Source organism: Paramisgurnus dabryanus, chromosome 8 (genome assembly GCF_030506205.2).
Source record: "Paramisgurnus dabryanus chromosome 8, PD_genome_1.1, whole genome shotgun sequence".
NCBI classification, from domain to species: Eukaryota; Metazoa; Chordata; class Actinopteri; order Cypriniformes; family Cobitidae; genus Paramisgurnus; species Paramisgurnus dabryanus.
In genome coordinates this window covers 9,989,868-10,011,352 of record NC_133344.1, presented here as the reverse complement: position 1 = coordinate 10,011,352, position 21,485 = coordinate 9,989,868, and the positions used below count along the sequence as shown (strand labels likewise).

At 37.0% G+C, this 21,485-nt stretch overlaps 2 protein-coding genes across 3 annotated transcripts in view; both read right to left on the bottom strand.

The window, feature by feature from the left end:
• Nucleotides 1-13,013, bottom strand: part of grik1b (glutamate receptor, ionotropic, kainate 1b) — a 36,663-nt gene extending 23,650 nt beyond the window's left edge. For both annotated transcript variants that reach the window (XM_065282176.2, XM_065282178.2), the window contains exons 1-3: nt 12,413-13,013; nt 1,188-1,355; nt 823-1,080 (exon numbers count right to left, since the gene is read on the bottom strand). In XM_065282176.2, the coding sequence (XP_065138248.1) occupies nt 823-1,080; nt 1,188-1,355; nt 12,413-12,566 (580 nt within the window). In that variant the 5' untranslated portion in view covers nt 12,567-13,013. The remainder of the gene's footprint in view (nt 1-822; nt 1,081-1,187; nt 1,356-12,412) is intronic.
• A 1,585-nt stretch (nt 13,014-14,598) lies between these two features.
• Nucleotides 14,599-17,860, bottom strand: LOC135771827 (claudin-8-like). Its single transcript, XM_065282205.1, has 2 exons — nt 17,757-17,860; nt 14,599-15,996 (listed from the first exon to the last, which is right to left on the bottom strand). Exon 2 carries the CDS (start codon nt 15,975-15,977, stop codon nt 15,009-15,011), a length of 969 nt encoding a protein of 322 aa, XP_065138277.1. The 5' UTR covers nt 15,978-15,996; nt 17,757-17,860; the 3' UTR covers nt 14,599-15,008.
• Nucleotides 17,861-21,485: the final 3,625 nt, after the last annotated feature.

The window sequence follows — 21,485 nt, the reverse complement described above, 5'->3', positions numbered from 1 at the left end:
GTAGTTTCCTGCTTATTAGATGTTTTTGTCATATTACTGCTCAAATGCAATATGCATGAAACATCAGAGATCTCAAAATCACTGTACCTTTTCTATTTAATTCTTCCAAGAGCAAATAATTTAAAGAGCACCTATTTTGGCTTTTTACAAGATGTAATATAAGTCTCAGGTGTGCCCAGAATGTGTCTGTGAAGTTTTAGCTTAACATACCTCACAGATAATTTATTATAGCATGTCTTAAATGACCCTATTTAGGTGGGAGCAAAAACGCGCTGTTTTAATGTCTGTCCCTTTAAATGCAAATGAGCTACAGCTCCTTACTTCCTTACAAACAGACAGTGAATGCTTTTGGTTTAAATAGATCTGATTAATACAGTCTGAGACAAGAGAACAGAGTACAATTCGCTAAGGGTGGAAACTATGGTAATGCAGGACTGTAAGTGGGCGGGGCTTTATCAATGTGACCTCACATTGTTAAGAGAATCAAAACGACAATGCAGGTGGGTGTTTTTTTTACACACTGCCAACACACATTATATCCAAACACCTTGTAAAAGTGGATTTTGCATTATAGGTGCCCTTTAAGGATTTCAATAATCTATTTTTTATGGCTATCATCTTTCTGCCCTCTAAAAATGTCTGGGTTATTTTTGACCCACAATGGGTAAATATTGGACAGAATACTAGCAGTTGGGTTAAAAAACAACCCAGCATTGGGTAAATTTTAACCCAGCGGTGTATTCTGTCCAATATTTACCCATTGTGGGTCAAAAATAACCCAGACATTTTTAGAGTGTGTATACAGTTACTTATATGGCTCACCTGTTGCATCCTCATATACCACGGTCACGGCTTTCCACTTGTAGAACTGCACAATGTCGAGGACAGCCCGACTGATGGAGGCGTAATCTGGGTACAGGTTAATGTAGAAGCTGTCTTTGTTGTCCACAGAAGGATGTTTCCAGCGCGTCTGAATGTGAGGAACCTCCAAAGCATTACAGATGGACTGAACCGCACTCACCGAAGAACTGTGAGATGGTCCAAATACTGCAGCTACACCAAGAGCCAGCTGATCACAGGCTTTACATGCAACCACAACAACAATTATATTTATTAAATGAAACAGAGCAGAAATTAACATTCAGTATTAATGTTATATGACCATGTCATGCAAATTATATTCAGACCTCTCCTGGAGGCTTCAAAGCTGTCAAACAGGTTGATTCTCTGGATGTCGTAGGTCAGTGTGGTGTTGGGCATTAAGGTTCGGTTTCGGTTAATGTTGGTAACGGCAAATTTAAAGGCAAGTTCCTCAACGCTGATCGGTTCATTCTCAAGAGTCTCAAAAATGCCACCTGGAGATACAAAGAAATGGATTAAAATGTATTAAAATTTGTGTGGTTGTTTATATTCTTATATCATTAAAAAAATTATTTTGACATTTATCCAAACAGAAATGAAGTATAAAAGTATTAGGGCTGTCAAAAGATTAATCGTGATTAATTAAAAACAAAATAAAAGTTTGTTTATATTTATATTCAATATAATATTTACAATAAAAGAGCATAATATATGTGTGTGCACTGTGTGAAATTATTTTGTATATACAAATACACAAACATGCATGTATTTATTAAACATTTACATGTATTTATATTTCAATTTTTTATATTTTATATTATATATAAATAAAAACATACATACATTTTTTACTTAAATTTATACCTGTAAGTGTGTATTTATATAAACATAACAATTACACACAATACTCACAAAATATATTATGCAAACAAATATTTTGGTGCCGCATTATGGATTGAAACCATGGCGCTTCTAAACCTTAAATGACTTTAAATCCAGATGATAAACAAAACAAATTTAACATTTATGCAAATTGGACAGGCATACAGGATCTATATTGAAACAAAAGCTATTCATATATCTGAAGCAGTTTTGATATTTGACATTTCATATTGGCAAATGTAAATATACATTGTACATACTGTATTGTGGTGGTGTCTACCAAATCTGCTTTATGTACCCTAAACTATCAAAAAGTTAAAGGAATAGTCTACTCATTTTCAATATTAAAATATGTTATTACCTTAACTAAGAACTGTTGAATCATCCCTCTATCATCTGTGTGTGTGCAAGGCGGGCGTACACGGTGCGATTTTTGCTGTCGTAGGGCTCGCATGCGATTTTTTTTCCTCGGGAGCAAATCGTTCATGCTCGTATGGTCGCGGCTCGCACCGTGTGAGAGGAATTACGAGCCGAGCAGGTTACGAGCACCTTACGACCTCCCGATAATTTTTAAACATGTCAAAAAAGTTCGGGAGCTGTCGGTATAAATTCGTAGTGTTGGTGCGGGTGTACGAGACGATCTGGCAAAGCACTTGAAGTTGACCAATCAGAATGTACAAAACACACAAGAAGAAAGACAAATGTGGCACTGCTACCTCAAATCTGGACGACAACTCTATAGCTGGATATGTTTCGCGCACACACACACTCCGGTGACTGGACATCATGACAAATATGACAGGTCCTTTCAGTGACGACCTCTTGATCAGCTTCTTTGCCTGAAAAAACCTGTCATACGTGTTTTTGTGATGTCGGGTCACAGCTTTGGATGTGTGTGGAAACAGGAGAGAGTGTAGTTGTTTTAGGCTATACCGCTGTTCTGATAAGTGCTACCACAATGTATTAAATGAGGCTTTTTGATATTAAAACTTTTTTGTTTTACTTGTTGATTTTTCTTTACTTGTTAATATGTTTTATCATTATTTACAATGTAAACATAAAATAAGCCATGTAATTAATAAATATAAAAATTATTAGACTCCGTGCAGAGACCACTGGTTTAAACAGTACAGGATGTACAAAGAATGTCGCAATTTTTGTGTAATCCAAGCTGTGCCAAAGTTGCTGTAGTTTCATAAATGATTGGATATTAAAAGGGCTGTCGCGACAGAAAAAAAGCAACGGAATGTCCGTGTTTAATAGGCTAAGATATGCATTTATTGAGAGAGAGTACATAAACATGATGATGCGGAGACGATGTTTCCCATCTTATTATGGAGCTTCTGCTTTAACAAGTGAGCTTGTTCTGTATTTTTACCCACATATATATATTTTTTTTACATATTTTCGACCAAAGGAACAAATGATATAGCCCAGTGTAAGTTATATGGTAGCCTTAGCTTGTTCTGAAATGATGAGAACATTTAAATGACTAAAAATTTAGGCTATCTCTGAAACTTTATTTAAATAATGATTAGTTTGTTTTAATACTATACTTGTATTGCTATGTATTAATTTACAAAGGCCTACTGTGAAAATGCACTATATTAATATGCAAAGCCTTCTGTATGGCATTTATTTTGTGCAGTTACAGGAGCATAAAAGCTGCTGTCTCACTTTTACTTCAAGACACCGCATTGACCGAACATTTGCACATAACAAGCCTAGACAATGTGCTTTATATTAAATTAAATTATTTTCGTTTTACAAATTAATATTTGGCTATAGATGTGTTGTCTTAATAATTTAATTAAGACGTGTAACGTTAGCTTGCGTTTTACCTCATTGCTCCTCATTCTGCATTTACAAATAAATAAATAGGCCCACTGAATGTGTTTTTTGAACGGTCATATTTATAAAAAAGCAACAATATATGTAACATTAATAATAGCAATATAGATATTTACTTGGCACTACAAACATGATATATTAAGACGGTAAAACCGCATATGCGCTAGCACGAACAATCACTGCCAGAGAAATTCCTTCACTTCCACAGCAGCACCCTATTCTTTTTGTTTTATTTTTTTTACATTCTGCCACAACGAAAGGTAGCTTACTTCATCCTCACAGGTGTGAAAATGCTGACGTCAGAATTCGTACAGTAAAATCTTGTCGTGTGTGACTGCGTCCGAATTATTTTCGTATAAACTCACTCGTGTCGTGTGCGAAAGCTCACGACGTTCCGACCGTCAGAATTCGCACCGTGTATGCCCAGCTTAAGCGCTGGAGCGCGCTGCGACGCTACGATAGCATTTAGCTTAGCCCCATTCATTCAATGCTGCCATTTAGAGATAAAGTTAGAAGTGACCAAACACATCAACGTTTTTTTCTATTTAAGACGAGTAGTTATACGAGCAAGTTTGATGGTACAAAATAAAACGTAGCGCTTTTCTAAGCGGATTTAAAAGAGGAACTATATTTTATGGTGTAATAGCACTTTTGGGAGTACTTCGACTCGCCTGAAAAGTCCGCTCCCCTTCTCACTCTCATAATGGGAGAGGGAGGGTGTTACTGCGCCAAGTCGAAGTACTCCCAAATATGCTATTACGCCATAAAATATAGTTACTCTTTTAAATCCGCTTAGAAAAGCCCTATGTTTTATTTTATACCACCAAACTTGCTCGTATAACTACTCGTCTTAAATAGGAAAAACGTTGATGTGTTTGGTCACTTCTAACTTTATCTCTAAATGGTACCATTGAATGAATGGGGCTAAGCTAAATGCTATCGTAGCGTCGCAGCACGCTCCAGCGCTTACGTGCACACACACAGATGATAGAGGGATGATTCAACAGTTCTTAGTTAAGGTAACAACATATTTTAATATTGAAAATGAGTAGACTATTCCTTTAAGCACTGGAAAGCACCAAGAGCGTTGGTTGAATACAAATGATGTTAATGATGTTTGATTTATAAAGTACAATATAGTTCTGTAAGAACAAATGGCATTTAATCCCATCTGTTCTTTCATCCCAACTGTTTATAAATGACAAATCTGAAAAGCAATTCACCCTTGGGTAGCATCGGTTGGTTGTGAACATTGCCACAGCAGTGAACTATAATTGAGAAGCTATAATTGATGTAAGAAAAGTAAAGTGCAGTGTCGCTCCATGAGTTTGTCGGTGACCTTTGTCTTCAGTCTGTGTTGTGATCTCTTGAGTTCTCACACTGAGATTCTTGTGTGGGCGCTGCATTCACTCAAACCGAGCTCCTTAACATCATGTGTAATTACAGTTTCAGGATCACATCAGTCAGCGTCTGGTTTCTGAGTCCACAGCAATATTTCAATATATTTTATTCAGAGGCTCAAGTAATGACATTTCGTCGTGGCTGTGCACACAAACACACTTGTTACATAAATATCAAATAGGCTATGTGCACAGCTTTAGATGTTGAAATGATTCCCATGGAGCCACTCAGCAGATCTCTCGTCTCTAAAGTTTCACCATTTGTGACCCAGTCGGTAAAAACCAAGGAAAAGTAATTTTTGTGATTTACTGATTTCTACATAAAATCATCCAACATACAGTAATGTAAAGAACATTGATATCTTTAATATTGACTGAGTCAGATCATGTCAAAGAGTGAAATCAAACTTTGATGCCCCAAATAATTAGATTATTACCCCATTCACAAAGCACTTTGGTCCCATAAAATTGGCAAAGAGGCTTCTTCATGTTCTGGGATTGCTTCCGTAAAGTTGACCTATAGCTGTAACATTCACAGAAAGCATTCTGTGTGAACAAGAGGCAGAAACAAGGCCGTAAGGGGCGTACCGTGCCGCAACAAGAAGTTATGGTTATGGTCTCAACAATAATGATGAGAAATGTCAGCAAACTGGACTGAAGCGGAGATCAAGGAGCTCGTCACTATTCGTGCTGTAGCTGAGATCATTCACCAGCATGACAGAACATCACATCACACGCTCCTTATGATCTTGTCATAAACAAAAATGCACATGCGTGGTTTCTCAAGAGAGAAATCATGAATAATTAGCAAACCTCAGATGCTGCGGAAAAAACCTACCAAGTGGAGGACTTTAAATACGTCACGTCTTTACAAGATCTTTACGTTATGTGTGAGAATGCATATTACGGAAAATCATTGGCTGTGTGAATGAACCAAAAATCAAACGCTCCTGGACAAATCCCGAATGCATTTTTTGTGTATTTTCCATAATCTCTGTGTGAAAAGAGCTTATGAGACTTTAGCATATGATTTCACAGACAGGGTCACATTTTTGCTACTAAGACTATACATATGCTTTTAAAGAGTACTGTCCCAGTGACTGCATTTGAACCTTTATTCTGAGAATGGAATTGGAAGATTGGAATATTACAGTTTTTCTGAATTGCTAAAACACTAAACCCCATTACACTACAACACAGTTATCATCGAGTAAACACAACGACTCAAAATTCTTCTTCAAAATTCACTTTTCTAATTATGTTTTACACGAGGGATCTCCAACCTTTTTGTGGGCAAGGGCTACCATAATGGATAAAAAAGTCTGGAGGGCTACTTTTTTATGTAGTCTACTCAAAACTTTTTTGTTTAACTTGTTGATATGTTTTAGTATTGTTTCAAATGTTAACATACATAAACCAAGCCAAGCTTATATGTAATAAATATTACAATTGAAACTTTTAATAGAATGTGCTTTGGGGGGCACCTCACAGACTCTGTACGGGCTTACTACTGCCCGCGGGCACCACGTTGGAGACCCCTGTTTTACACAATATAAACCAGCTCAGAGTGTACAGGTGGTACAGGTGCATTTATACCAACAATGAATGTGAACAATCTGCGAGGCACAGGAGGAAGAGGTGGTGGATGAGGAGGAAGAGTATGAAGAAGAGGAGGTAGATGAGGAGAAAGAGTATGAGGAAGAGGTGGTGGATGAGGAGAAAGAGGTGGTGGATGAGGAGGAAGAGTATGAAGAAGAGGAGGTAGATGAGGAGAAAGAGTATGAGGAAGGGGTGGTGGATGAGGAGGAAGAGGTGGTGGATGAGGAGAAATATTATACATATTCCTAAACTGAACATATTAAGTCGTTTTTAAAGGGTACCGCCCTTTAACAGTTTTTGTACCTTTATCCTGAAAGTGACATTCATCTCTTTCACCTACCCAGATTAAAATATTAATGCAGAGTCTGTACACAAAACAGAAACCTCATTCATTTCTGATTTCTTTAAATGCAATTTCCAACAAGTTTTCTCTCACGCAGTGAAGAACTCAATGGGGTCCTGATCTGCTTGTTGCTGGGTTACAGGTTAGAAGGACAACTGGTTTTATAGTCACTTGTAGTTAACAACTTGAAATTGTCAAGGTCTGCAGGGTGCTCATGATGGGCTTGAAAAAGACCTCTTTACTGTATTAAAAAGTTGCTTCAGTCTGGTTCTGTTGGTTTGCTGGGTGAAAAACGATTTACAAATGAATCTTAAGCACAGCCAAGTTGATGCCTACATTTAACATTCAAAAAGCAATTTCCAACAAAATAGCCATTTACTATCAAAGCAGCTCTACTAACAGACGATAGGAAAACGCAAACTGCAATATTGCAATAGAAATCTTTGTTTACTAAACTTAAATGTATCTCCTCCACACTTGAATGTCACCTTGAGTCCACATTAATCCATGTCTGAAAGGAGACTGGCTGCACTCCTTTGAGATTAACTACAGTAAAAGCGTTTTAAATTGTAAATCCATGGGTAAATGACACTACTGACCTCAAAGCAATTGGTTGCTGCGTGTAAACCTTTCCAATTTTCACCAACCTGCTGAGAACACTGCTAAATAAAACCGTCTGTTCCAGTCCCTCAATAATCACGAAATAAAAACACCTACCAAACAATAGGTAGCAAGATTCTCTAAACGGATACATGCTGGACTGCAAAAATCCTAACCTGACATTTACTACAAGCTACAGAGCATTATGGGAGTGAATTACAGCTCTGATGAAAATATTTAGTTGAGCAGTCAAGAAAGAAACAGGCAACAGGACAAACTCCTCATCATCATCATCTGTGATTTACAGTGAGGATGAAGCAACACAGTGGCTGCGTCCAAAACCAAAGGCCGATTTTGTGTCCGACTTGAGCTGGCGCTGAAGACGTAACGCAAGAGCGTTTCAAGAGTAGCCGACTGGCTCAGCCACGGCGCAGCATAGACATTATATACATAGATGCCTTATAGACTAACGCTGCCTATTGGAGTTGACGTATCACCGCGGCAGCCATCTTGGATAGGTCCCCAATGCCCCCCCTGCATTTATTTCTACTGAGGAGGGTGTATCTCCAACTACAATAATCATAACTCCCTGAATTTTTACCGGATTTTCACAGGGTTTAGTTACACGTAAGTAACGTTAGTTAAGATGACACTATAAATGGAAAAATAACCAAAATTATTGTTCAATCTCACATGTGAAAGGTAATCCCATGCAATCTGGTATCAATACTGGATATTGCAACCGTAAGCTGCACAAAATACGGGCATAGTTGCTCGCTCTCTGTTGACTGATTGACTCTGGCGCTAGCGCAGAGTGAGGAGACCCAACCAATATGGCGGCGACGCTGGATTACGTTCCAGCACATCATGAGGCGCACACATCACTACGACAAGCAGCAGGTGTCTGACTTGCATGCTCCGTCTTCAACTCCCCCCTCGACTGCAAGCGGCAAACCTCGCCGATCGGTCTGGGCAGCGCCGGATGAACTCGAACAAACCTAATGACTTTGTTGCCATGTAGGCAGCTCCGGGAAATGCATTCGGACACACTTCATATGCAGTGTAATGAAATTCTGTTTGAAATATAAACAGAGAGCACCTTTGTGATAACTAATCCCACGTTTGAAAACTGCAATACTAGTTTCTCGCTAGAAATGCAATTAAAAGGTGTAAAAAGTAAAAATATAACTTTATTTACACAAAATTTGTGCTTCAGTCGCTTTCTTAGTCGCCATTTTATTTTTCAAGCTCGACAAGACTCGACCAACAACATTTCCCACCATTTTACGTGCCCATGCCATGACTTTCTTTTTTTTTGTGTAAGTGTCACGTATTATTGGTTACGGTTTTTCTTATTTCCTACACTTGTCGCTTCAGTTTGGGGTTAGAACGACTTTCTGTTACATAACATGACATCCTTACCCAAACCCAACTCTAACACTAACGTCAAGCGACAATTGTTTAAAAAGCATACGAAAAAATAGTATAAATCAATACCAATAAAGTGACATCCTAACGCAAACAGCAAATCTAACCCCAAACCGAAGCAACAATGGTTTAAAAATAGGAAAAACAGCGGAGTAACCAATACGTGAAACTTACACGAAAACAATTGTGGCACGGGCACGTAAAATGGTGGAAATACGTGACATTGACACGCAAAAATGAGCCAACTATTTGCGTGACTATTTCACTGAGATCATTTTTGCAGTAAACCAAACATTGGATTTATCGATGCCTTGGAGATGCTTTAGAGATTTCAGACAAAGCCAAAGTTTCACGACTCTCACCTTCTTGAGTTGTGCTCTGAATTTTTGCTATATTGCTATAACAGCTGTGTTAAAACTATAGTAGCCTAATGTGCGATTTCGATACACTGCTTTCGAATCTTTTGTTTAGAATCAGTGGTTTGGAGCGTGGTTCAAACTGGCCAAGTCACGTGATTTTAGCTAACAAGGCTTCATTACGTAATAACTGTTTCGAAACGTTTTCGAAAATCAGATGGTTCACCACTAGAGGGAGTTGATCACAAAGTGAACCAGTGTCTATGGTTAGGTGAACTCGGTTTATTAATACGCAAGTAACAAGTTTATGATAAAACATTTATCCTTCTAACTAATAATACTTCCATTTTGCCTACTTGTTGTTTATAGACAGATTTAAAGGCACAGTATCTGATTTGATCCAGAAATATTTTAGTTATGCTGGTTGAAAGTCTTCTTACATCCTGATGGCAGTCACTATGTCATCTGTAAAAGTTTTGTTTACTACAGTTAGCAAACTATAATATAGGGAAGAGGGCAGAATCATTCCAGACAGTATTTTTATTTGACTAAAATTGGCAAACATCCTTTGGCACAAACTGAATCTAATATCCATCATGTATAAGGGAGACACTATGAGGATGCTATTTCCTGACGTGGCTAAACAGGTCAAATCTCAAGCAGGTTTTAGCTTTTAACTTTTCAACTGAGATGGCAAGAATCAAGCTTCTTTAATCTCTGATTCGTTTGGTAATCTGAAAGAGTTCAATTTACACGTTTTTCAAAATCATACAGTAGTTCTGTCTGATCTTCTTCAATCCCTTATTATTTTGGAAGTGATTAAAAGCTGTTGTGAGCAGATGTGACATGGACCTCATTGCAATGGGAGAGAACATCTAAAAGATTTAAGAACAAAGACGCAGTTGTGTACTCTCTTCATTCAGAGTCTCACTATCATCCGCGAGTGTGTGTATGTGTGCGTGCGTGCATGTGTGTGTGTTTACTCCTACATGATTAAGATATTATATTTTCTGAATCTTTCTTATGTTCCTTGACAACACCAGATGTGCATACAGTACTCAACTAAGCAGGTAGTGTATGGACGATGCTTTATTTTGATGCTTGATGATGCTACACTTGATGTTGATTTGAAATGTACACTGTAGAGAGGGACATTAACTATATATTGCAAATAAATTGTTGTGAAATAACACCAATGTAATAATAATAATAATATTACAAAAATATTATAAAATCGAAAATGTTGCATCCCTAAATGTTAAAAGTGAACCACAGTGTTGGTTTAGGGAAACATCATAAGGATAACTTATTCTGTAATAGCTTAATTGTGTTTCTCACTGTTAAGATGCTTTGGATGAAAGCATCTAAAATGCAAAATTGAATGTAATGTGTTTTACGATTGAGAAAGTATTTTAACAGAAAAGATGAAAAACATCATGCCGCTGCATCGTGGTCTTTGGCAGGGGCCGCTATGGGTACCCGGGTGTCAGTGCCCACTGTGTTCGTCTCTGAGCAGAAAGCAGATTAGTCCTGCTTGTTTAACATGCTTAAGGAGGAAGATTTGTCAGTATTACCCAGCTGCTGCAGGGGGAAGGGTACAGACCTGACTTTTAGCCCAGAGAAAACCGCAGCTATACTAATTGAAATGTGTACCATATGGAGGAGATTAAAAGTGTGCGGAGAAAGATTAGATTTGACCTCAGACCAGCAGAAATTATCAGAGATTAAATACACAAAGGACATTATTACAGTAGCCTCATTCCACAAATCTCAAAAACTTTACTGTATGGTTAATAATCAAACTATGGTCGTGTTTAGATGTACAGTATACATTTACATGAGGAATATTCTTCTGATTTCTATATCAGTCTGATGATTAAATTAAAAGTCAAAAAGTATCTCTTGTAATCATTGTAGGCATTTGATTTACAGTAAACTATCTGACAAACTTACAACAGAGCTTGAGTATGTAAATATAATTAATATTTTCATTTTTCCCACATAATGAAGGTTTAATTTAGCATTAGCAAGGTTATTGCATTACTTGTCAGTCAAAAGCTTTTGAAACTGTAGTGCATTAAAATCCTCAGGGTCATCGATAAACACAACAGCAGCTAATAGGAAATCAATTAACCTCTGCATTTCATCACATAACCCATCTCTCTTTAAAAAAAACACTAATTAGGTGACAAATCAGGATTAGATGAGATAGAAATGCAAAAACTGGATACCTAAACATTATCTCATACATAGATATCAATATATCATATGCATTTCACAATGCACTCTCAGAAATAAAGTTACAAAAACAGCCGTCACTGGGACAAAAAGGTACATCTTTGTACCCAAAAAGTGCCTATTCAAAAGGTACATATTGATACCTAAAATGCACATATTTGTACCTAAAAAGTACCTATTAGGACATTTGTTTACGGGTACTGCACCAGGGACATGTTTTGTACCTTTATTTTTAACAGTGTGAGGAAAACAACCAAACATCCCCTAATGAAAAATCCAGCTAAGACCAGCATAAGCTGGTAGCTTGTTTTAGCTGCATGGTTTAAGGTGGCAGTAGCTGGTTTAAACTGGCCTTCACAGCCTGGCAAAGCTGGTCAAGCTGCTGGGTCAGCAGTTCTTCCAGCCTGACCTGCTAAGTCCAGCTAGACCAGCTTAAAAAGTGATCAAAACACAGGTAGACCAGCTTAAAAAGTGACCAAAACACAGCTAGACCAGCTTGCTACACCAGCAAAACCAATCTGGGAAACCAGCTAAAACCAGTTCACCAGTTTATGCTGGTCTTCGTTGGATTTTTCAGGATCCATTGCAGATATTTCTCATTCTAGGAATCTTTAGTGGAGACACGAGTATTTGCACACGTTCAATGCTGAACCATATGGTACCTTTAACCAACTGGTGATAGTTGAGTGGAGACATAACAGTTTTGTTATCTAACGCAATACTTAAAGTGTGATTAAGTTTGGAACCCCTGGACAAAAGTAAAGCATACAAAAATGACTCTTAACATTTTAAAATATTCGTTTACATGTCAAGGTGCAGCGCCACACAGACAATACCGATTTAGTTATACTCACCGATTCTCAAGACCTGCTGCGCGCTCAGGCTCAACTCAGTCATGAAACACAACAGTATGAAGCAAACAGCTCTCTTCTTCGCCATGATGCACCTGCAGGAGGAACATTCAACATCCATATGCTTCTTCTTCTCATTTGCCAATACTGTATCCATACAGGAATAATTTCCATCCGAGCAGCATCTTTCCACTCACTCGTAACGGTGAGAGTCAAAAAATCCCAATCCTCGCATCCATGCTAACTGGGCAGTACTTTCCAAAATAAGTAAAGATGAATACGCATCCCTTCCCCGGTAATTTCAGGACATGGTGGAGTTGATGAGAGTCGGACGCGCAGGAAAGAGCCCGGAGCGCACCGGGAGCGCAGGATCCTTCATCAGTGCGCGCTCTCAATTGAGGGCACGTCGAGTCTCTGATCCGCAAACATGGATCCGTTGTGAAGATTAACTTCAAATATGCCAGCAGCCGACCTCGACAACGTCTTTGCTTTTGGTACACCGAGGAAATGATTTAATCTTGTGCCGGAGCTTTGATGGAAACGCGCATCTAATCTGCCGAGGGCTGTGAGCAGATTAAATACCCGGTTATCTTTCACCACTCACTCATTCACTTACTCACTCACTCACAAAAACTGGAAGACTTATGCACTATATATGACCTTTCATTGCTTTTTTATAATATAAAATATTAATGAAAAATAACGATCTGCTATATAGCGCAAAAAATGACTTTCTTATAGGTATTTTTTGTCTTGTTTTTAGAACAAATGTCAAGATGCATTTTCTTGAGCAAAAATAGAAACCTAGAAAAAAGTATATTTAGAAAAAATATATAAAATTAAAGTTAATTTGGGCTTAAAACAAGCAAAAATAAATAAATAAAAATAAAATCTGACAATGGGGTAAGAAAAAAAATCTTAAAAAAAAAAGATTTTTTCTTAAACAATTAATTCGAGACATAATTTCTTAACCCACAGATTTATTTATTTATTTATTCATTTTGCTTATCAAGAAAATGCATCTTGATATTTGTACTTAAAACAAGACAAAAATACTAAGTAAGAAAGTCATTTTGTTTTGCAGTGTAGGGATTTAATATGTTTAAATAAATCACACGTGAAGTTTGTTCTAAAAAAGTTTGCTGAGTACAAAATAATCGTTAAGTGATTCATAAATAAAAAAAAGTCCTCTTCACACTGCAAAAAATATTTTTGTATTATTTTTGTCTCGTTTTAAGTTAGAATATCTATAAATAATATATATTAATAATAATATTTCATAAGAAAATAAGTCTGTGAAACTGTCGCGTGCACACGTGAAACTACCGCTAGTTTCGCACGCTCACGTGCGCATGCGATATAGTTTCACGTACACGAGCGAAAGTTTCACGTGAGTAGAATGTAAGTAAAACATATTAAAATTAAATAAATGTGTGCATAAAACAAGTAAAAAAAATTGACAATGGGGTAAGAAAAAAAAAGTCTTGAAATAAGTTTAAAAAATATATATCTTACCCCATTGGCAGATTTTTTTCAGCTTTTTTAAAAGCACAAATTCACCTAAATGTACAGACTAGAAAGTATTTTCTTAGGTCATTTTGCTCATCAATAATTCTTGATTTAAGAATTTTTATATAGTTGTACTAAAAACAAGACAAAAATATTAAGAAAGTTATTTTTGTAGTGCAGTGGCCTAGTTAGTTTAAATTATAACTCATGTTCCTAAACTAAAATCTGTCCATTGAGCTCATGGTGAGAGTTTCAGTATTTCAGACCTAGTTTAAGAGGTGACTTCATTGTTAAGGTCTTTGTGACAGTGGGTTATATGGCATTAGAGGGATTACAGAGACAAGATCTGGATCACAGATTATTTAAAGAGGATAAAGTTCAGCCTCAGTAAACAAAGCCAGATAACGAATGGCACGAGTTAATGGAATAAAAACATTTTAACAGGATGTTACAAACAAGAGGTGTTAAAACTGTTAGCTTAAAATAGCATAAATTAAGTTTTTGTTATTTGCTAATTTGTGATCTAAGTGATTTGTGACTAAATGATAAAACTGAAAAAAATTCAGATGCCCAACTCAATACTCAATGAGGCCACCTGCTGGTTAATCATCAAAGTAGATATTTAATGCTTACTCAAGAGTAACTGTAAAAGCAATCTGAAATTGGTCAAACGTCTTGGATAAAAACATTTCATTAAAGACCCATTCAAATCATGCATAAATACAAAGCAGGACAATGTACAAGAGGCTGAGGTCCAAACAAAGAACCATGAGACTGTCTCTCAATATTTTCATTCTCTCTAGACCAAACAATGTCTGTTCATTTAAAACAGAAAATATCACATCACCTCCAAACAGCCGCTTTAGCAAACACCATCTCGTGGGTAAAACCGGTCTAATGTGCCATATGCTGATTCAATGTTTGCTGCCCACATGCCTCAATGTGAAATGAAGGTTGTTGTTGGCATAACAAGCAAACGGTCCCAGTCTCATTTTTCAGCACTGTGTATACGATTTCAAATTGTGCATACATTTACTATTTTACTTTACTTGTTTGTCTTCAGAGTTTGTTTAATATTGCTTTATGCACATTATATACGCAGTCCAGATCCACTGTCCGAGCTGCTAGACTGCACTCTGGAATAGTTGTACCCTATGAAAACTGAGTATTGTGGGACAATCGCCGTCCTGGAGGTGCCGGAAGTGTACGGATTACTGCCAATGCTTCCTGTAAAGTGTGAGGAAAGCTGATTGGGGTACTGGACATTACGGGGTGAGACAAATGTGTTTGCGTTCTGTGGTGGTACCATGTTCTGGTTGTGAACGAAAGGCCCATTCAATGGCTGCCCATCGTAAGAATGTTGACTGAAAGATGGTGTGATGGTGAAGCTGTGCACAGATGGATATATGGAGAGGCTGTTGTTCTGGTCTCCTACATACCCGAAGGTGTTGGCATGAGGGTGAGCATAGTTTAAAGTGTGTTTATTGCTTGAATAACCAGGGCGACAGCAGAGAAATATAACTCCAGACGCCAAGAGGACGGCACTGGTGATCCAGCCAATATAAAGCGCCTCCCCTAGTTCCCTTCGCTGGGCATCAATGAGTAAAGGGTTGTAAAAGTCTGTAATGATGGTGTGAGCGGTCCAGGAGACTGGGATGAGAACACATACAGATGCCAAGATCTGCATCGCTCCTGCTGCCATCACAATAATGTTTTTGACCCGCGGTTGATCCCTGAGACAGGAGATACAGCGCAGGCCGGTGAGAGACACCAGAAGGCCGAGCCCGGACAGCGCCAGGGCGCAGCACATCAACCCGCGGGCGGCCTGCAGTTCTGACGGGAGGAACAGCAGAGAGTCGTAAACTTTACACTGCATGCGAATGTTTGCTTGTCTGAAACAGTTCACCCATAATCCCTCCCAGCGGACCTCCATCACGATGATGTTCTCCCCGATGAAAGCCGTCACCTTCCACATAGGAAGAGCCGTGACGGCGGCTATGCCGATCAGACCGACGATGCCCAGACACAGAGCGATCAACTCACACTTGCCATGAACCATCGTTCACCTCAGCCTGGTGCTGCGGTAAAAACAAACTTTCGTTATAAGACATATTTTTAGTTTATGAAATTGAAGTGAAGCCTTGCAAAAAAAACTGTACAAATTGTAATGGTTTCTAAAACAGTTACTGTTATTAGCCATCAAATGTTTACCATTAAAACCATTACAATATACTTTATGTATTGTGGTTTGGGCCAGATATAATGGAGTTTCACTGGTCCCCATCCACCAGATAACATCCCACCAGTAAATCACAATACATTACCAGTAGAGACCTACAGAGACCATTATATTTTCTACTAAAACCAGTACAATTATCTGGATAACCATTAAAACCATTAAAATGTATGTAATGGTTCAATCTCACAGCAAAAATGATATTCAAGAAAAAAAATTCTTAGTATTTTTGTCTTGTTTTCAGTAAAAAATCTAAAAATTCTTAAATTAAGATGCTTTTTCTTGACGAGCAAAATGACCCAAGAAAATAAGTCTAGTTTATAGACCAAAAAATATCAAATTTAAGTGATTTTGTGCATAAAACAAGCAAAAAAATCTGCCAATGGGCAATTTTCTTGAATTTAGTGTTTAAAAAAATTTTCAAGATTTTTTTACAGAAGACAAGACAAAAATACTAAGATTTTTTTTCTTGAAAATCATTTTTTGCAGTGCAGAAATAAAGGTGCAAAAGCTGTCACTGTGGGTGGTAAATTGCAAAAAAAGATTTTCAAGAAAAAAAATCATAGTGTTTTTGTCTTGATTTCAGTAAAAAAAATCTAAAAATTCTTAAATTAAGATGCTTTTTCTTGACGAGCAAAATGACCCAAGAAAATAAGTCTAGTTTTTAGACCAAAAAATATCAAATTTAAGTGATTTTGTGCATAAAACAAGCAAAAAAATCTGCCAGTGGGCAATTTTCTTGAATTTAGTGTTTAAAAATTTTTTCAAGATTTTTTTTACAGAAGACAAGACAAAATACTAAGATTTTTTTTCTTGAAAATCATTTTTTGCAGTGCAGAAATAAAGGTGCAAAAGCTGTCACTGTGGCGGTACATTGCAAAAAATGATTTTCAGGACAAAAAATTCTTAGTATTTTTGTCTTGTTTTCAGTAAAAATATCGAAAAAAATATCTATTTTTTATGCAATATTTTGCTTTTTTTAAGAAATAAATCTTGAACATTTTTCTTAAACACTAAATTCAAGAAAAATGGAAGAAAAATTTGCTTACCCCATTGGCAGATTTTTTTGGCTTGTTTTATGCACAAAATCACATAGATTTGATATTTTTAGTCTAAAAACTAGACTTATTTTCTTGGGTCGTTTTGCTCATCAAGAAAAAGCTTCTTAATCTGAGAATTTTTAGATATTTTTTCTTGAAAATCATTTTTTGCAATGTAAAGGGTGCATATTAGTACCTTAAATGTTCAAATTGGTACCAAATGTACATATTTGTATCTTAATGGTACACATTAATGTAGATCCTATGCAGTGACAGGTTCTGTACCCTTAATTTCTGATTTTGGACCTAGATAGTCGACCCTACTGTAGGTGAATAGGCCGCTCCCACAGGAAAAAAATAGAGATCATCACATGAATAACTTCAATTTTACACACCAATTAAATAATGCATGGCTATCTCTCAGATTTTTTATGCAAAATTAAATACACAAATACAAAAAATCTATGGCATAATGGTGTATAATTGTGAACAAATAAGTGCTTTTTGTTCAATTCTGTGTAAACCTGCCCGCACAGATGATCAGAAACCATCACCCACTCACCCTGAGCTCTGAATAAATGCAGCCTTGTTGGTCAGAAATAATCTAATGTTCAAATCCTCAGGTCTCATCAAGAGTGACAGCTGTCCGCACGTCAACTTCCCAATGGAGTGAAACTGCGATGTGACAAGTGTGTGATAGTGTATCTCTAAAGCCTGGGAGAGTCTGAAAAACTTGCCATGTTAGGGAAAAATGGCAGCGCTATCACCTGATTGGTCCAGAGGGATGAGGGTCTGTTGTGCACATGCTGGTGATGTCTGTTTACTATTTTGTAATCATACACAACAAGGTCTCTCTCTCTCTCTCGCTCGCACACACACACACACACACACACACACACACACACACACACACACACACACACACACACACACACACACACACACATCCCTCACACACACACACACACACACACACACACACACACACACACACACATCAAACAATAGCAATCAATAATGACTTTACCTAAAATACATTTTAAGCAGTAGGTGACGCTCAACTTTTGCCAAATGAAATGTTTCTGTGTCAGCATAATTTGCTAAAAACATTTCTGTACAAAAATACATATCCACCTGAAACCTTATCCCTAGAATCAGGGGAAAATTATTAATAAATATAAATAATTGTGTAGAACAGTCCCCCATGTACATATCTAGGCTACACGTAATCACTTTCTTTTGATTTTGCTATTACGTTATTCTGAAATACAGCGAGCAAAATTGAAATAATTATTTTATATATTAAAATATATCTTGGCATTGTAAGTGTATTTTATGTACAATTATAAGTGGACAATTTTATGAATTTTTATTTGAACTCTGTCACCCCCTGACTCTGGCGCAGACCCCATGTGAGGAACCACTTGAGTAAGCACCTAATTCTGGTTGTAAGTCTAAACCTCACGTTAATTGTAAACTAATCCCTCACGCCTGATTGATTATTCACTTGGAAACATCAGGAATGTTATTACTGTAAGCCACTAAGCACAAGTGTGACTGTACTATAAAAACAAAGCCAAAAACAACACAGCCGACACTGCCCATTATTATATAACAAGCCCAAATTTGCTTACTGTTTAAGTGAAAATGGCACCGCATGACCTTGACAAAGACAAAGCTTCAACACAAGAGGGAGTCAATGTGTCAGGTCAAGCTTTTAATGCAAACTACAGTAACACTGTCTATGAAGTTATTGGCTGACTGGACAGTGCGAACGCAGCATTTGTTGTCAGACACTCCTTTTAGGTTTTGCTATTTATTCAAAGTCCATCCAGGGAGCTTTAGTGCGACTTACTGAGTGTTTACAATAGATCAGTTCTGTCTGGTCACAACCCACATCTTTTGCATTGTCAGCCCTGATCCTAAACTACTGAATCAGAAGTGCAAGCCTAATGTGTTTACGCTGTCTACACGACTGCCTCAAAAACTCAAATTAATCCTTACAAGTGATTATTAGTGACGCACTACACAGGCAACGACTCTAAACCAAAGACAAACAGTGCACAAAGAGTGCCTTGAGAGTAGGTGTACAAAAGAATCAACCTCACAATTGATTCAAATAGTTTGATATGACCACACTGTATTGTTAATACGATTGAGCAATTTTATTAATTCTTTCAGTATTCAAAAAATGTCAACATTCTCTCCCGGCAAGAATAGTCACCTTGCGCCTTGAGCACGAATGTCTTTTTCGTGTCACTCTGCACAGATTTCTATTTCTACGAATAAGAAAGTCGTGCCACGGACACGAAAAACGATTAAATTTTTCGTGTCCGTGGCACGACTTTCTTTTTTGTGTCATTTTATGTATTGTTTTCTTTGTTTTCCTATTTTTAAATCATTGTCGCTTGGGGCTGGGGCTAGATTTTGGGGTTTGGGATGTACTTTGGTTTCTACATGTTTTTCTTCCGCTTTTAAAAATATTATCGCCTGGAGTTGTGGTGTGGGTTAGGATGTCTAAAAATGCAACAGAAAGTGATTCTAACCCCAACCTCAGGAGACAATGGTAAGAAAATAGGAAAAAAACTATGACAAAACAATACTTAAAATGACACGAAAAAGAAAGTCGTGCCATGGACATGAAAAACTATTTATAGAAATTATAGAGTGACACCAAAAAGACATTCGTGCTCAAGGTACAAAAAAAGCTGAATTTCGTGCCATAGACACAAATAAATAAACAACTTTTTCATGACTATAACCAGTGGGGGAGCTAGACTTTTAAGACAGGAGTGGCAAAGGGGTGGCAAGGTATTATTTTGGGGGGTCAATATAGTGATCAATTACACTAAAAATAAATTATTATAGTAAATATTATAAATATTTAAATATTATAGTCTATAACACGACTTTCCGTAACATCAGTCAGAAAAATATACATGAACAACAATTTTGTCAATTCATCCATAGTTGGGTCAAAATGGACAAACCTTCACTGTAAAAATTCCTTGTTGCATTTAAATTTTAACAACTTGAACTAATAAGTAATTTCAACTGTTTTGACTAGTTAGAAGTTGTTGTAAATGATAAAAATAAAGCTCTTTAAGCTTACATTTTCAAATGTATACCAACTCCTCGCTAGTTTAGAAAATTGAAATGAATTGTTAATTCAAGTTGTTTAAAGGTGCAGTGTGTAATTTTTAGAAGGATCTCTTGACAGAAATGCAAAATAATATACAAAACTATATTAGCAGAGGTGTATGAAGACCTTTCATAATGAACATTTATGTGTGTATTACCTTGGAATGAGACATTTTTATCTAAATACACTGAGGGACCCTTTACATGAAAGTCGCCATTTTGTGCTGCCACGTTTCTACAGAAGCTCTTAACGAACACACTTTTTTACTAAGTTGTTTCCGACGATGACATGTTTGTCCGGTGGCGGCTACCGTAGCTTCTCTATGTGTTTCAAAAGCGAGGGTGAGCAGTGGACTGAGCCGTTGGTTGCAATCCACAACCTCACCACTTGATGCCGCTAAAATTTACACACTGCACCTTTAAACTTAAAAATTTAAGTGCAACAAGAATATTTTTTTTAACTGTGCAGCTGGGTTAATTTCAACCCATAGTTGGGTGCAACCCATTATCACGAAATTACGTACCTATAGTCACGTAATTTTGTGAGTGTTTTCGTTGACACTGACACGTTTTTCCGCCTTTTTGCGTGAACACTGTCACGTATTTCTGTGAACGTGACACTGTCACGTATTTGTTACTCAACAGTTTTGTCCTATTTTCTTACCATTGTCACTTCAGTTTATGTTTAGATTTACATAAAATGACATCCTTACCCAAACAAACTCTAACCCTAAAGCCAAGCAACAATGGTTTAAAAATAAAAAATAAAACAAATGAAAAAAAGGTATAAACCAATATACGTGACATGTTCACGCAAAAAGACGGAAAAACTTTAGGTACATTATTTCGTGATACAGAGTTGTTGGGTAACAACAAGCCAGCATAGGGTTATTCATAACACAACATTTGGGTTTGTCCAAATTTGACCCAACTATGGGTTGTAACCAAAGCATATTTTCTCATTCTAACTTTACTAATCTTTTTATATATTCGGAGCATTACTTCTCAGCTGAATCCACTGAAAAAAATCTGTAAAACATCCTTAATATATCCAAAAATATGCAGTTCCCACTTCACCAAAGCTGCTTGTCCAGTTTTCATGTGCGTGGGTGTATTTTGATATCTGATTCTCCTCTGTTATCCCAGCAGG

What these genes read in the sequence shown, in the direction of transcription:
- LOC135771827 (XM_065282205.1), bottom strand. Translation starts at nt 15,977, where the DNA reads ATGGTTCATGGCAAGTGTGAGTTGATCGCTCTGTGTCTGGGCATCGTC.